Source organism: Nicotiana sylvestris, chromosome 12 (assembly GCF_000393655.2).
Source record: "Nicotiana sylvestris chromosome 12, ASM39365v2, whole genome shotgun sequence".
Lineage (NCBI taxonomy): Eukaryota > Viridiplantae > Streptophyta > Magnoliopsida > Solanales > Solanaceae > Nicotiana > Nicotiana sylvestris.
Genome location: NC_091068.1, coordinates 129,037,252 through 129,054,468, shown reverse-complemented (window position 1 = coordinate 129,054,468; position 17,217 = coordinate 129,037,252). Strand labels below are relative to the sequence as shown.

The 17,217-nt window shown below is 35.3% G+C and overlaps 1 protein-coding gene and 1 long non-coding RNA gene across 2 annotated transcripts; both read left to right on the top strand.

Moving 5' to 3' along the window:
* Window positions 1-3,144: 3,144 nt before the first annotated feature.
* Window positions 3,145-5,990, top strand: LOC138883715 (uncharacterized). Its single transcript, XM_070164421.1, has 6 exons — window positions 3,145-3,490; window positions 3,663-3,867; window positions 4,017-4,567; window positions 4,732-4,786; window positions 4,856-5,342; window positions 5,547-5,990. Exons 1-6 carry the CDS (start codon window positions 3,145-3,147, stop codon window positions 5,988-5,990), a joined length of 2,088 nt encoding a protein of 695 aa, XP_070020522.1.
* A 7,161-nt stretch (window positions 5,991-13,151) lies between these two features.
* LOC104232167 (uncharacterized) lies at window positions 13,152-16,881 on the top strand. The gene is made up of 2 exons (XR_011404400.1): window positions 13,152-13,900; window positions 16,665-16,881. It is a non-coding gene; the product is annotated as an uncharacterized lncRNA (long non-coding RNA).
* The last annotated feature ends 336 nt before the right edge of the window (window positions 16,882-17,217 follow it).

Here is a 17,217-nt window from a genome sequence, read left to right as displayed (position 1 = left end):
TCCGAATTCATATTCTGCGAACTCGCCCGAATTCACATTGGGCGACCCCGCTCGAATTCACATTTGGCGACCTCTCCCGAATCAACATTCGGTCTCCTCGCCCGAATTCACATTTAGCGACCCCGCCCGAATTCACATTCAGAGACCCCGCCCGAATTCACATTCGGCGACCTCACCCGAATCAACATTTGGTCTCCTCGCCCGTCCAGATACGAAGACACGGATAACCTCATCCGATACCGCCATCCTTGTCAAAGCCGCCATCCTGGCCTCGACGGCCTTTTCCAACTCTACCATCTTCTCGATCGACTTATCACTCGAGTCATTGGCCCTGATCGAACTCTGCTCAAGTTCAGCCCGCAGGGATACACTTTGACCTAAAGATCGGCACCCTCAGCCGCGATCCACACTAGTCGGCCTGTCCATCCAAATTTCTTGAACTACGATTAATGAAGTCCGCTCACCGAGCTCGACCAAGAGACGACCTCGATAAGCGGAGAGACTAATTGTATGGGTCAAAACTAGATCAGAGAAATTCAGTACGCAGAGACAATAAGGCCGAGGTCGGACAGTCATCAATAAGGCCGAGGTCGGATAGTCATCAATAAGGCTGAGGTCGGGCTGTGATGAAACAACTAGTTTGCTTTGGAATCCTCAAAGGGAATATTCTATTGAATATTCTCTCTAATTGTACTTTTTTAGGATTTTCTATGGATACCCATTATAAATAGGAAGAGAAAACTTCCCAAAAATGGGGCTCTAGAAAACATGTAAACATTCCTCTTAAAAGAGATTAGAGGATATGTGATCCCAGACCTGGAAGAGATCCAAAAAGGGTCCTAAGGTTCTTATATTTGCGTATCATTCATCTTTATCAAATGAAAGAGGATCCGCTTCACTCAAGATTAGGTGACTCTTTTCCTTTATTTACATTTTATTGTCATTTAATGTTACTTAATACATCTCTCTTTATGCTATTAAATCTTGCCATAATCACTGCCATAACTTATATTCAACTATATTTTTCTATTCATAGTATTCATTTTAGATCTAGAATTAATTATCCTTAACTAGGATTTACCCTCCATCTTCTTATTTAATTAGTTTAACAAAAAAAGGTCTCATACTTTTTTTGCTCAAACACTTATGGCCATGCTTGGAACCGTTAGAGCCTTTTCATTGTTTCAGGCACGTCTTTTGGGGGTTGGTTCAAATTAAACAATTACTATATAGGACCGCAAGAATTGAACAAGTAGGCGAATTTTAGGTATCATCTTTTATTTTATTCGAGGTGAGAGGTTGTCCCCTTTAGTTATATTCAAGAGAATACCCCGTAGATTCTGTATATATTTTATTCAGGGGTATACCCCGAAGTGAATGTAAATAGAGGTCGTGATATCATCGTTGGAGGCGTAAGATAGGATAGTAAGACTTATTTTATTTTATTTTGTTTTCTTTTATTAGGTGGGGGACGACCTCAAACCTTTTGTGTTTATTTCTGCTTTCGTGTGTTTTACCTCAATTTGAGTATCCTTTAAAGCCAACTAGATCAAGTATTCAACCGTATTTTTTATAAGACTCGGGTAATGCGAAACACCTTCTCCGCAAGTCAAATGAACCCCTTACTCTGAATCTTTGGTGCAAATCAGTTTTTTGGAGTCAAATAAGTTTTTAAGGAAAAAATATTTTTTAAACAGTGAACTGGCACACCAAGATTTATGTCAAGTGGCGACTCTGAGAAAATCCCTTTCTTTTGTCACTTTCTTGTTGAAAACTCTTTTGAGCTTTACAAATTAGTGAGGTGAAAAAAGGGGTGTGACAACGTGTCAAACAATAAAAGATTTAAAATGTGACGTGTCATCTTTGTCAGCGCAGTTGAGAATCACGCGTTGGTGGAGGCGTTTATAATACCCAATTTATCAAGTAGGAATGTTCAAATGGGAAAGTTGCAAATCCGTCTATCGGCTTTACAAATGGATGCAAGTTTAAGAGGCGAGAAAGTTAATCTGCCTTAATTTTATTAAGTCGTCATTGATCCATTGAGAATTAATGCAAATTGAAAAAGTTGAGATCTTCAGAAGAAAATTTTTGAGAAAAAACGGAGTAGCTTTGCATCTACCGGTGGGGGAATTAGGGTAGGCGTTTAGGGTTTATGATTTTCATGGAGTTTATGATATTTGAAAGCCTAAACCTACTCAATATTTAAAAAGTAAACTTACTTTTTTGACACTTTGGATGATGGCTTTTGTCCTTTTACGATATTTGGTCTAATATGTTTGACCTTGTTGCAAAATGTTTCACAATGTTTCAAGATTTATATGATTTATGAAATATTGTTGTAGACATGTGATTTTTGACCCTCCCCATGATTTTTTATATTTTAGTATGTAAATATATAGTTTAGTCCTAATATCGTTATTTTAGTTAGTTTGACCCTTTTACTTTATTTTCTCACAAAAAAACAAAAATTACAAAAAAAATAGTTTCATTAAGGTTTTGTAGTCATTTTTAATCTTGGAAAAATACAAAAAAATAGGTTTATTTTAAACGGTTAGTGTTGTGTAATAGTTATTTTCCTAAGTAAGATTAAGTAGTATTTTTAATAGTTTATCATGTTTGCTATATTATTTTTACATATAAAAAAAGGGGAGGGAATAGAATTAATTTTTGGACTAATTTTTAGGGATTTTTACCTATCTATACCATATATCAAATCTTATTACCAAAAATGTTCATAATTTGTTATTTACCCATGTAGTTCACACTTTTACTACAAATTATATACCAATCCAAAAATAGGTAGATTTTGCCATTAAAAAGCCCTAAAATGAAGGCACCAGATCTGATGTGATTCTGTCAACGATTTTATTCGAATTTTGAAACTGAAGGAGATCTCTCTTCCTGATGAAGGCACCAGATCTGATGAAGGCACCAGTTGCGTAATTCTCTCCTTCCTCAACAAAAAGAGATCTCTGTTGATATCAGCTACAACAAAAAACGCAATCAAATTGTACAATTACTAAAGAGAGACTATATCTGTTCTTCGTCTCAAATTGTACAAAATTGCTCTTCGTCGATATCAGTACTCAAATTGGAGAAACTATATCTGTTCTTCGTCTTTTTTCCTATCAACTACACGAAATCATGTCAAAAATCCCAATAATGCTGAAATCGAATGGTAATTGGGATAACTATGGTAGATTTAGAGATTTTGAAGTTGATGCCATTGTGGTAGATGATAATGCAAGCTACGGAATTCTCAGTTCTACAATTGCAGAACAATTATCGATTGATACATCGGATAAAATTATAGAAATCAAATACATTGTGAACGAGAATTGTCCTCCAATGGAGATTAGGAATGATATGGGGGTTCGTGTGTACATGGAAACCAAAAAGGAGAATAAAAACTTAGGTTCGTATCCTTTATGTATAAGCGTAAGAGATTTCAATATGGAATTGGCAATCAACAATGAAAGCACCAGTGCAGGTATGTTTGATTCGACATTGCAGAGAGTTATGGTGTTACTATGTTATCTACAATATTACTACAATTACCTACAATTAAACTACAAAGCTCACATAGTACTGAAAAGGATAAAGCAATGTTGCTTTCAAAATTATCTACATAGAAACTACATTTATGAATTTATTGTTTGCAGGTTCGTCTGGATCCCTAAACTTACTTGAATTTCCATCCTCACCAGCTATAGAGGAATATCAAAGTGAAATAATAACTGAATCTACGCAAACATATATTGAAGAAGGACAAGTTTATCAGGACAAGCAAACAGTAGCTGCTGCAATGAAGAATTATTCAGTGATGCACAAGTTCCAGTTCAGAGTAAAAAGATCTAGTCATAGAAGGTATGTAGTTATTTGTGGATAATATATCAGCAAAATCAGTGTATGATTGAAGATAGGTGGGTTTTATAAATTGTAGTTAAATTGTAGTCAGTTTGTAGTTAATTGTAGTTTTTTCATAAATTTGTGTAAATATTGTATTTCTTTTGTAGCTACTGGCTTATATGTGTTGCTGAAAGCTGTAAATGGCATTTCAAGGCAACGTCAATTAATGATTCGGCAATGTTCAAGATAAGAAGTTTCAGCCGTCAACACACATGCTGCCTAATGGACGAAACATTCATACAACGCAAACGTACTGCAGCAGTACTTGGTAGCATGGTCGTTCCAAAGTATTGTGATCCTAAGACTGTTTACACACCAAAGGACATACAAACTGACATGTTATCCGAACATGGACTGAACCTAAGCTACATGCAAGCATGGAGAGCAAAGGAAAAAGCTTTACAGTTTTTGAGAGGGAATCCGTGTGACTCCTACAACAAATTACCCAAATATTTTTATATTCTTGAGAAGAATTATCCTTGTTCTGTTGTTAAATTGAAGAAGGCAGCAGATGATTGCTTCTTATACGCATTTGTTGCTCTTTGTACATCAATAAATGGTTGGCAACATTGTAGGCCGGTAGTAGTGGTTGATGGGACATTCTTAAAGTCAGCCTACAGGGGGATTATGCTGACAGCAAGCACCATGGATGCAGCAGGTAAATAATGGAATAATTTTGTACTTATTTTGTAGACAGTCTTTAAAATGCAGTTAAATTGTAGTTATGTTGTAGTTATATAAAAGAATGTAGTTAACATGTCTATATTTCTCAATATATATTGTAGTTGTTATTTAATCATATTTTATGTCTTTAAAATGTAGGTACTATTTTTCCCTTGGCATATGCTGTGGTTGATTCTGAAAACGACGCGTCTTGGTAGTGGTTCTTTGAGCAATTCAAGGAGGCATATGGTGAAAGACCTTCAGTGTGTGTTGTTTCAGATAGGCATGAGAGTATACTAAAGGCAACATCAGTTGTCTATCCGGGATTGGCACACTACTCTTGCATGTGGCATATATGGACAAATATAAGGTCAAAATTCAAGAAGGGACATCTACAATTACATGAATTGTACTTTGCTACAGCACGGTCATACACTCTGGATGAATTTAATGAAAGGATGTTGAAGATTGAAGAGGTAGACCTGCGTGTAAAGTCTTACCTATATGATATTGGCTATCATAGATGGTCAAGAGTACATGCAACGGTGAATAGAACTTTTACTATGACGTCAAACATTGCCGAGTCGTTGAATGCTGTAACAAAAGATGCAAGAGAGCTTCCAATATTTGATCTATTTGAGTATATGAGGACTCTTCTTGAACGTTGGACAAAAGAAAAGTTATCGAAGGCAAAGGGTACTTTCACATACCTTGGTCACAAATACAACAAAGAATTGGAAGACAACAGTACATTATCTCAGAAACTAAGGGTAAGATATTTTTTTTTGGTGCAGTAGAATCAAAAAAGTACTAGCTGCAGTTTTTCCAGATTGTAGTTAAACTGTAGTCAAATTGTCGGTAATAATAGTTTGTAGATGAGCTGTAATATATTTGTTGCTGATTTGTAGGTAAATTGTTGATAATCCATTTTAATGATTGATGTATTATTATTTCTGTTTGGTCTTCAATTGTAGGTGAGGGCTTCAACAGATCATATACATACTGTGTTAGATGGTGTGAAGCGGTACATTGTGTGTCTAGAAAACAAGAAATGTAGCTGTGGACAATTCCAACTTGATGAACTTCCATGTGCGCATGCTTTGGCAGCATTAAGGCATAGGAATGAAACATACGAAAACTATTGCTCTCCGTATTACACAAGGAAGAGCCTTCTGCTTACCTATGAAATGCCAGTAAATCCTCTTCCTGATGAAGGCAAATGGGATGTGCCACAACATATTTTGGATGAGGTAGTAAAGCCACCGGCGGGAGATAAAAGGCAGCCAGGGAGACCTCACAAGGAAAGATATAAAACATTTGATGAAATAAAGTCAAAGAAATACAAGGTGTCATGTGGCAATTGTGGAGGTGAAGGGCATAACAAAAGAACTTGCAAGAATGCGCCGAAAAAGAAATGAATATCATGTAGTTAGAATAGTTATTCAAAATAAATGTTAGTGAGCTCAAATTATCGGATTTTCTTGTGTAATTGTTTAAGTTTTTGAAGATGAATAAGAAGTATAAACATCAATTTGTGTATCTGTACTATTTATGTTTTTATGTATTCTGTCAAGCATCTAAAGTTGTCTTTTTTTATAGAATAGTTAAACTTTAATATTTACTGTATACAAAAAGACTGATATTAATAAAGAATGCATTCAACGTAAATTGTATCCAGATTGTAGTGAATATGTAGTTTAACTATGTTAGAACTGTAGTCCTGTTATTCATATGTAGAGGAGTTGTAGTTAAAATGTAGTTTGACGTAGTTTAAATGTAGATAAATTGAATTTTTTGATAAACCTTGTTGATAAAAGATGGCTAAATTATTTATATGATTCCTGTATTTATTTTATCTTTATGTTGTGTAACAAATGACAGTTATATACAGATATTACTTGCCACTTGAAGGTATTTATAAAAATAACTTGAAGACTAAAGTCAAATTGTAAGACAAAGCTGTTGCTGTAAAAATGTAATCAGAGTACTCGAGTATAATGTAATCAACAAAAAGTGTTGTAGAAAACCAAAACGACATATTTCCTACATTGTTTTCCAATTCAACTACCAAATTTCACAGACCAAACTAGGAACACAATAGTCTATTTCTTCTTTCGTTGCACTCTAGTCCTCTCGTTTTTTGCCGGAGCACCCTTCCTCCTTGCTAGCCTGCCAGTAACCTCACTCTCACTGATTGACCCATCTTCTTGCTTCTTTGTTGCATAGTCCCACAGTAGAGCTCCATAGCGTCTATGGTGTTGGTCAATATCAGAAAGATCTTCTTTTGGGATTGCCAAATCTCCAAGGCTAACATACTCCGCAAATGCAGTCACAAATACACCACAATCGCTGCATAAGATGAGAATTTTTCATTATATAAAAATGATTAAAATAAAAAAATTAAACATATAGAAAGGGAGATTATTTTTTTACACTGAGCCTTCCTTTTGTTATGGAATCTCAGCAACCATCCATTGTATGTCGAGAGGGTCCGTAACTGGTTTCTCGATGTATGCCTTTGTGCTCTTGAAGTTAATGTCTTTACGTTTACCATAGAAACCAGTGCATGACAAATACAGAGGGATAATGATTGAAAACTTGTCAACCAATGTCTCAACTGTTTTATGACGGTTTGCTCTCACCATGGAATCATAAACATAAAGTTGTCTGTCCTTTATGTCAAAAACTAGCAACAACCAATGGAAGTTCTCTACAAGGTTCACAGGTATGAGCACATAGTCAACAAGATCCCAGGCAACATTAGCAAGAATTCTGTACCCAAGAATATATTCTCCAACATCATCCTCGGGTTTAACAACCGAATACCTTTGTTCCGGTGGAGAACTTATGAACTTGTCATAGATTCTTTCAATCTTTGTCTTGAACAAGCAATCCGTGGTTGTGAACCTAGTATTATTGTTGGGGCCATATTTGCCTCTTTTTCGCAGATAATACATAATAACATCAATGTGCTGCCAAAATAGAATAAACATATACAATAAGGTACGGTGTAACCACACTTGTCTACAAGACAGCTACAGATTAACTACAATTTGAATTTATTAAAAACTCTAACAGATTGCTGCAAATTAGCTACACTATAACTACAGAAATATAACAGTTAGTCCAAGTACCTCACAAAATGTAATTTAATTGTAGTTTGTATGAACCATAGTGAACAAGTACTATATGTACAATTGACCCATCAGACTACAAAACAACTACACATTAACTATATTTATGCACTGTCTACATTTATTCACTATACAGAGGAACAAATGAAACATACCACCTAACTTAAGGTCCCAATAATCAGCAAGTTCAACCTACAGTTAATATTAATAGGCACAATCACAAGCTCTACAATATTACTACAAGGTAACTACAGTTGTGGTACACAGAGATTCCAAGTCAGTCAAAAGTACCAAAATTCCAGTTTGTACATACAATCATCATCACATATGATACATAAGGTCCATAAAAAGCAAAATTTCACAGCTGAGACATAAATATAGTAACATATATATGTTGTCTACAATATTACTACAATTACACATCATAGCTGAAAAATAAACTACAATTACACTACACAGCTGAAGACAAAACAGATATTGTGAATGATTATGTTCTTTATACTTACTGTGTTATTGATGACTTGTCCGGGGTGAGCAAGGTCATAAAACCAGTCCTTCTTATCAATCTTTTCACAACCAAAATCCAACCAAGGCTTGATTTGGTTATCCTTCTTGGAAAAGTAATATTTCCTCCTGTAATAACAAAAAAATATCAAATACAAAAAATTGACAAAATGAATTACAATTTTAAAGTATAAAAATGGTGAACAGACAGTGTAAAATGAAGCATTCATACCTCCTAGATACTTTATCACTACGAATGTATAACCAGTTGGTGAACCTTTCTGTCAATTCAGGATCTACATTTTCACCTATGACACTTGTGAAGGGGTGCTTGAGGTAAAAAAATTTAGGTCCAACAGATGTGCTGCCTCCAGAACTATACAAAGATGTGAAAGGTGATCGTGCATGTTTTCCCGGTTGCCTGGTTCTACCGGGATGAACAGGGGTTGATTCATCTCGTATGGGCTCGCCATACATGACCAACTGTGATAAGTTTTCTGGCAGCTCAAAGTCATCCAATGTCAAACCTTTGTTTTCAATGCCTTCAGGAACAACTTTTTTATCAATGCCTTCAGGAACAACTTCAGTCACAGTCACACCGTGAATTGGCGACTGTGGAACTTCACCTTCTGTAGATAAGTGTAGATCTATGTAGATATGAACAGTATTATGGAGTTATAGAGAATATAGAGAATATATTACCTGCTTGTTGTGCCTCAGCTACTTCATCAATTACTGGTTCTTCCTCAATATTTCCTTGTAGATGTTTTGCTGAAACTTCAGCTTGAATGAATAATTGGAAATGAGAATTGTAGATATATGTAGAAATATGTAGTTAAGGTGTAAACTATTAAAATTTTACATAAAACCTTATTGTAATGAAGGAATGGTTCTGTACCTGCTTTATATGCCTCAGCTGCTTCTTGGAAGTCAGGATATAAATCAACATGTGGTTGAAAATGTTCTGGAGAAATTGTAGCTGCAACACATAGTAAAAAAATGATTAGTATAATTAAATAATGCTGTCTTGAAATTTGTAGATATGTATGTAGGAATTTTGTAGATACCTGTATTGCTTATGCTTCCATGCAGTTGATCACCAGCATTGAACTGGAATTGCTGGTTGTTCTCTCCTTGATGTTGGTAATTATTTTTTGTTGAACTACCAGCAAACTACAATTTTGGGGAATATTTGAGACTACTTTATTCATATGTCTTAATTAGTCTTAGTACAAAATTATATGTAAATTCTTACCTTTGACTCGTCCAAATCAAACCTCTTGTTTATCACATTCATAACACCCTTCAAAGATTGATCTATGAACTCTCGAAGGCTTGAGAGTTCCTCAAAAACAGCCTTCCTATAGGCATCTAACTTTCCATCAACCTAAAAATTAAATATATAATTAGTTGGTAATCTTATTCTAACTGCTACAGTTACACTACAATTCAACAAACTATAATTGTTATAGATTTATACCACAAATTAACTACAATGTATAACATACTATAATTGTTATGTAATGAAGTCAAAATGTAGCAAATTATGTCAATATATTGTAGTTATTCATAATACCTGCACAATCCCCTTTTCCAACTTCATGAGCTTGCTACTGACAGATTCAATGTCCTCTTGACAATCTGTATATTTGGGTTCAAATGATGGAGAAGCAGCAGTTGGAACATGTGATGGTTGAGCACCATGTTCATCTTCATATTGAATCTTGTCTGGCAGATTAAGCACTCCAAGCTCTTCTCCAGATTCAATCATGTTTGTGAACTGAATGATGAAAATAACAGTTAATTCAAGTGACAAAAAAAATGTAGATTCAATGTAGTTATTATGAATGTAATTGTAGCATCATACAAAAGTGGAAAAAAATACCTTGATCCACTCAGGCTTGATCATCTTCTCTTCAATTGCAGTTAACCAAATCTGCCCCTTTGTAGCTGACCATCTTAAAATGCGAGGTATAGATTCAGAACATCTCGTAGCAAGCTCGGTGCTGACGGACGAGCAACACTCATATAGCCACACTTGCAAGGCTAATGAGCATCCCCGTATCAGATAAGAATGTACATGGGGATTAAGACGATGTCGGACAGATTCAATAACCTGCTTGAAGGATTTGATACCCCATGGGTATGACTCAAAATTACCAGACTCTATTAGAAAGAACATAAACTTGTCTATGAAAGTCACATGGTCTTTATCAGAAGGACAAACAAAAAATTCCAACATATAAAGAATGCACAACTTCACCGCATCCACATCGTTTGCCCATGCTTTATTAGTCACTACATTTTTCAAATGCCATTTCTCAACCCTTTCTTTGTTCGGAAAATATGTATTCATTAAAGGGCTAACATAGGTGGAAGTGTAACCATAGTCTGAAAACTTATTCACACAATTAAGACCAGTTATCAACCCAAATTCTCTCAAGGAAAAATTCAATTTTTCACCCTTAAATAGTACTGAAAAATATGAGTCAGTAGACTTTGTCAATTCATACTTCATCAGAAGATGAAGTGATTGGTTTTGCATACAGATTGTGGGGAGACCTAATAAGTAACCAAAACAAGTTTTTCTGAAAACCCTTAAAGCATTCGGAGAGAGTAAAGCTTGTATCTGGCTAGGTATGCTAGGATCACACAAACTGTGGAATCTAAGCACACCATAATCAACATTTTGTTGTGCAAAGTAAGGTCCATTCTGTAGAAAATATAAAATTAATGAACATTAGTAGTTTGCATAAAAAGGAAGCAGTAATCTACATATAACTACATGACAAATACAAAATATAACTAGAAGAAGAATAGCCTACCCACACCTATAACTACAAAACAATAACAGAAGAACAATGCACGTGTAAACATTACCTACAGGATGTAACAGTTACTTCAAGTATCTCACATAAATGTAGATTAACTGTAGTTAGAATGAAGTTAAATATATGAGCTATACAGGCTACAATAAAAAATAACATATCTACAATTTAACCATCAGACTACACATCAACTACAAACTAACTACATTTATACACTGTCTAAGAGTCACAGTTCCAATTAAACTACAAAATTGAGACAAAGAATCTACAAAACAGTTACTTCAAGTATCTCACATAAATGTAGATTAACTGTAGTTAGAATGAAGTTAAATATATGAGCTATACAGGCTACAATAAAAAATAACATATCTACAATTTAACCATCAGACTACACATCAACTACAAACTAACTACATTTATACACTGTCTAAGAGTCACAGTTCCAATTAAACTACAAAATTGAGACAAAGAATCTACAAAACAGTTACTTCAAGTATCTCACATAAATGTAGATTAACTGTAGTTAGAATGAAGTTAAATATATGAGCTATACAGGCTACAATAAAAAATAACATATCTACAATTTAACCATCAGACTACACATCAACTACAAACTAACTACATTTATACACTGTCTAAGAGTCACAGTTCCAATTAAACTACAAAATTGAGACAAAGAATCTACAAAACAGTTACTTCAAGTATCTCACATAAATGTAGATTAACTGTAGTTAGAATGAAGTTAAATATATGAGCTATACAGGCTACAATAAAAAATATCATATCTACAATTTAACCATCAGACTACACATCAACTACAAACTAACTACATTTATACACTGTCTAAGAGTCACAGTTCCAATTAAACTACAAAATTGAGACAAAGAATCTACAAAATTAGGACAACACCACATTTTACCAAAATACACTTGAACAATCAAAGAAGAACAATGCACGTGTAAACATTATCTACAGAATGTAACAGTTACTTCAAGTAACTCACAAAATGTAGATTAATTGTATTTAGAATGAAGTTAAATGTAGCAGCAATACAGGTTGCAATGAAAAATACCATCTCTACAATTTAACGATCAGACTACAAATCAACTACAAACTAACTACAGTTATACACTGTCTAATAATCACAGTTCCATTAAACCTACAAAATTGCGACAAATAATCTACAAAATTAGGACAATACCACATTTGGCCAAAAAACACTTGAACACTAAATTAACACTTGAACAACAGATTTTTACAACCAAAATCAAACTACAAAACAGTGAGGAAACATAAATAGTGTTTACCTTTATTGAAATTTTTTCCTTAACCAATTTTGGTACTTTTTTTTAGGGTTTCTTCTTTTTTGGTTTTGATGAAGAAGGAGAGACCTTGTGTTTTTTCACAGATGGAACTTTGGGGGAATCATCTACAAAATCGTCATCTACACTCAACTCTTTCCCCTTCCGTTTGAGTTGATTCTCGATTAGTTTATCAACTCCACCAACATCAACATCGTGCAAATGCTTGCTTCTCATTTTCGCACGAATTTGTCTAGGAGATGAAATACCAGTAGTTTGTTCACTTGCATGTGTCGATTGTGGGTTTTTGGGTGGTGATTTTGGTGTTAAAACACCCAAATCAAAGGTTGGAATATCAGCTAATATAGCTTTTGATGATTTTTTTGGGGAGTGTTGGTTTTTTTCATGATTTAGGAGTTGAAGACAAAGATGGAAGTGAATTCAAATCGTGGGGGATACAACTGAAGGTAATTAAGTGGAGAAGAAAGTGATGGTAATTGTGGGTGAGAAGAGATTGTACGAGAATGGAGGAAAAACTGAAGGTAAATCGTGGGGGTGGGGGGAATTAACTGAAGGTAAATCGTAGGGGGTGGGGGGGGTGGGAGGAGAGAGAGGCGGGTAAACGAAATAACGTGAAAATACGGTCCTAAAATCACGCCTACAATAAATGAAGGAATAATTATACCCTTAATTTGAATTATGGTATATAAAAGGTAATTTGGTATGCTTAAATGTAATTAACACAATCCTTAAATAATGAAGGTAATAAGGTTTGATATATGGTATAGATAGGTAAAAATCCCTAATTTTTATCTTGCTCTTAGCCTAGTTAAACTAATTTCCTTAGCCCATTAACAAAAAAGCCCAAACCTCCCTTACCCTTAACCCTAAGAGACCCCATCAGATTTTCTTCTTGAACAAGGATAAGAGCTAACCATGAAGGACCTGGACTAACCTAACAACAGCAGCCTAGCCATCCCCTCTTCTTCTTCAACCTCTTGAACAACCAAAGAACTAGACGAACAAACCCAAAAAGACCTAAGAGAACACTCTAGCAGCCACCCTCACACTTACAACGCCGCCAGCCACCCTCCCAACACCCAAAGGCACCACCCATCAGCAACCCAGAACAGCAGCGGCCAAACAGATCCATCATTAACCACAGCCGCTGTCAGACCCGCCGGAAACACGAGAACAGCGGTGCCTCATCTTTTCACATCTCCACAAGCCGGCATCGCTGACTCTCAAGCCCATATCTCATTCTCGCTTGATACACACACAAAGACAAGAGGGAACAGCACACCCAATTACAAAGACCAGCCGCCCGATGACCCCATGTCGATTTGGATTAAGAAAATGGCTCTGTGAATGAAATTATTTCTTTGATTCCTTATGTATTTTCATTTCGTATTCGGATTTTTGGCTGTCGTTGAGGCCCGTTGTGGTTCGGTTCACGTTTCTGCTTGAAGTTTGATTGTCGTGTCTAGTTTCGGTCGCGACTGCCCCTTTGCTTCTGTCCGTGAATTGCTGAAATTATCCTAATTGAAAGTATTATTTTCAGGTCTGATCCTTTCCCTCTACTTTTGTGTTGATTTGAGTATGATGAGAGCTTGGGATACAAAATAGAAATTGATTCGAATTTTAGCTCATATATTGACGTGCTCCGTTATCTTCACTTGTCATTATGAGTTAATATAAAACATCAGTCCAATATTATTTTCATGCCATGAGAATTACTGCTAATACAATTAATTTGATAGTATATTTATTATAATAAGTTGACTTATAATATTCTCTTAAACATCAAAATAGTAAATACCTTATTCTGGTAATCGTTAGTGTTTGGTTAAGAATTTGTAGGATTCGAATGTTAGTTTAATCTTCAATCTTCTTTTAGTAGTCCAATATTCTTTAACATAGAGTCATGATTCTTTTCTTTTAAAATTCTTTCGTTGAGAATATTTTTCCCACGGTCAGAATGGTTTTTTATTTGTGAGTGAGCCTATCATGTTTTGACTGATTTCAATGCTTTCTTAGATATCCTTTGTATATTTGCGTGGATGATTTGAACGAGTTATTTCGAGTGGTTGCTGAGCCTCGGGGGAAGTCGAGTCCATTAGATAATGCTTTAGGAATTGGTTTGGTCAAATGCATGAAATGAGAAGTTAAAAAGAAATGAGCATGAAATTAACTTTTGTTTATTTCTTTTACTACATTGTCCGCTAGGAGCATGCTTAGGCCGACCATACTCGGGTAGGCAAATCGTAGGTTACTTCTTTTTTTTATTCGAGGCAAGAGGTCGTTTCCTTAGTTAAATTTGTCGGGGGAATGCCCCGAAAAATTTGTAGATATTTTATTCCAGGGAATGCCCCGAAGAACTTTGTAAGTATTTTGGAGGCCTTGACGAGCATCGAGGAGGAGCATATAGATTTGTAATGTTTTATTTTTATTTCATTTTATTTTGCTTTATTAGGTGGGAATGACCTCGAGCCTCTTGTGTGTTCATTTTACTTTTCTCTATTTATTTTTGCCTCATTTGAATATTTTAAAAAGCCTACTAGATCAAGTATGCAACCGTACTAGTTACGGGACTTGAGGAGTGTCTAACACCTTCTCACCGAGCCAAATGAACCCCCTTACCTGAACCTCTGGCGCAGACTTAGTTTTAGAGTTTAAAGTGTTTTAAAGGGAAAAATCATTTTTAAAAAAAACGATGACATGGCGCACAGAAATCAAATGTCAGGTGGCGACTCTGAGTTAATCCTTTTGAATACCATTTTTGTCACTTTCAAAATTGAAAAACCCTTTTCGAGCTTTACAAAATCCTTTTATATTTTTTAAAAGGGTTAGTGAGTTGGTTAAAAAAGTGGGTGTGACAGCTCTGGCGACTCTGCTGGGGAGTTGCAAGTTCGAGCTGATACTTGATTTTGTTGGCTTTTTAGGATATTCTGCTGAGATTTTTTATGTTTTCTTTATTTGCTTTATTTGATTTATTTTTGTCGCTTTATTTTCTAGTTGTTTTATGTGTTTACAGTTATTTCCTTTATATGTTACTGCTTTATAACTGTCATCATATGCATTCCCAGGTCAATTCTTTCTGCAACAAGTCTCGGAGTACGCGTCGCGTACACGAACTCTTTGTTGAGTCACCCTTATTTTAGGAGGGGGCTGTCGGACGTATGGAGTGGGTGAAAAGCTTGAGCAGCCACAATCGACCATACGCTTCTCCGAATTGCCTTATTAGTGAACCCCAAACTTAGGTCAGTCTTTAGGTCATTCTTATTTGCATCATGTCATTTAAACCTAGCAGGGTTCGGTCCCAGGTACCGTGTCCCGTCGTAGGAGGCCTATCCAAATTATGTCAAAATGGGCCCGTGGCCCAAAGTGACATTTAATCATCCTATATGTTAAATGTTGCATCTGTGAGGGTAGAAAGGTCATTTGGCGGACCAATATTTTGGGAAAGAAGGGTGAAAGACGAAGCAAGTAGGGCTCAGTTATATTTTTCTTTCACTACTTTTTCAAAAAAGAAAAAGAAAAAATTGAAAATGAAAAATCCAAAAAGATTTTACACTTTCCCATTATTTTCCAAAAAATCAAAAAAAATCCAAAAAGATTTTACACTTTTCCATTATTTTCCAAAAATTCAAGAAAAAAAAAGAGAAAGAAAAAAAAAGAAAAGATTTTACATTTTCCATCATTTTTCAAAAAGATAAAAAATATATTTTTTCCAAATTAGTGTCATTTTTTAGCTTTCTCTCATATCCAATCTTTCCGAACTACGCATACCTGATTCTCGTCTTCCTAGGCGGGATACGTAGGTAGCCCACATAGGGTCCGGTCTTCCTAGTATCTTAGGTTCTTGGCTTCACGGAGTCTTAGCCAAATCTTTCATGTTTAGCCACTTTTGGCCACATTGGCCATTCTTGCAAAATGGGGTCATTTTTATAAAAGTGGTTCAATTACCCATGTCTGAGGATTTTGAGTCCACAACTAGGTGTCATATTACTTCAAGGTCCTTCCTTTTTGAGTTTGCATCTTTAGCCACTTTTGTCATATCGACCGTTTTTATAAAATGGGTCATTTCTGCAAATTAATTTTGGCCATGATTATTGGGAGTTTGAATCCATATAAGCCTTTAGGAGGTATCTCCATGTATTTGAGGTCATCTTTGTTGAATTTGCGCTAATAGCCACATTTTAGCTACGTAGGTCATTTTTCAAAAATAGCCCAATTGTGTCTTGCATGTGTCTAATTAGGAGGTGTTGTGGTGTCGTATAGTGTCTTGAGACACTGATCTATTTGATCTTATTTTTCTCATTCAGGTATGGTTCCATGTACTACAGCTCGAGCACAACTGATATCCCAGGACCACTGCGTTCAGGAGTTACTTGAGGAGACTTTTCATATTTTGAGCCTGTTTTAGAGTCTCTTAGGTGGTTAAAGATTTTGTCGAGTCTTTCATTATTGTACTTTTTGTTTTATATTTGAAAAACCAAAAAAATTATAAATGAAAAATTCAAAAAAAGATTTTTATTTTTAGTTTATTTGTCCGTTACTTTTTCTAGAACTACGCTTGATTTGATTCATGAGGGACATGATACGTAGGCAACCTACATAGGGTTCGATCGAATCATCATTAAAGAAACCCAAAAAAAAAAAAAAAGAGAATGAAATTGTGGATGTGAGAAGTGAGAGGAAAGAAATGAGGGGAAAAGAAATGAAAAATCATGCGGTGTTAGAAAGGAAAATAAAGAGGAAATGGGGCAAGAAGAATGAAATTGGGATGATGCCAAATGACTTTGCGACCCTCGAAGCCATTCTATAACCGTTAATTGTTGTTAGGGGCATTGCACGCAATGTGATATTTCTATCTGA

Coding starts and splice junctions, on each gene's coding strand:
- LOC138883715 (XM_070164421.1), top strand. CDS start 3,145: ATGTCAAAAATCCCAATAATGCTGAAATCGAATGGTAATTGGGATAAC. Junction 3,491..3,662: donor CAATGAAAGCACCAGTGCAG/GTATGTTTGATT, acceptor TATTGTTTGCAG/GTTCGTCTGGATCCCTAAAC. Junction 5,343..5,546: donor CATTATCTCAGAAACTAAGG/GTAAGATATTTT, acceptor CTTCAATTGTAG/GTGAGGGCTTCAACAGATCA.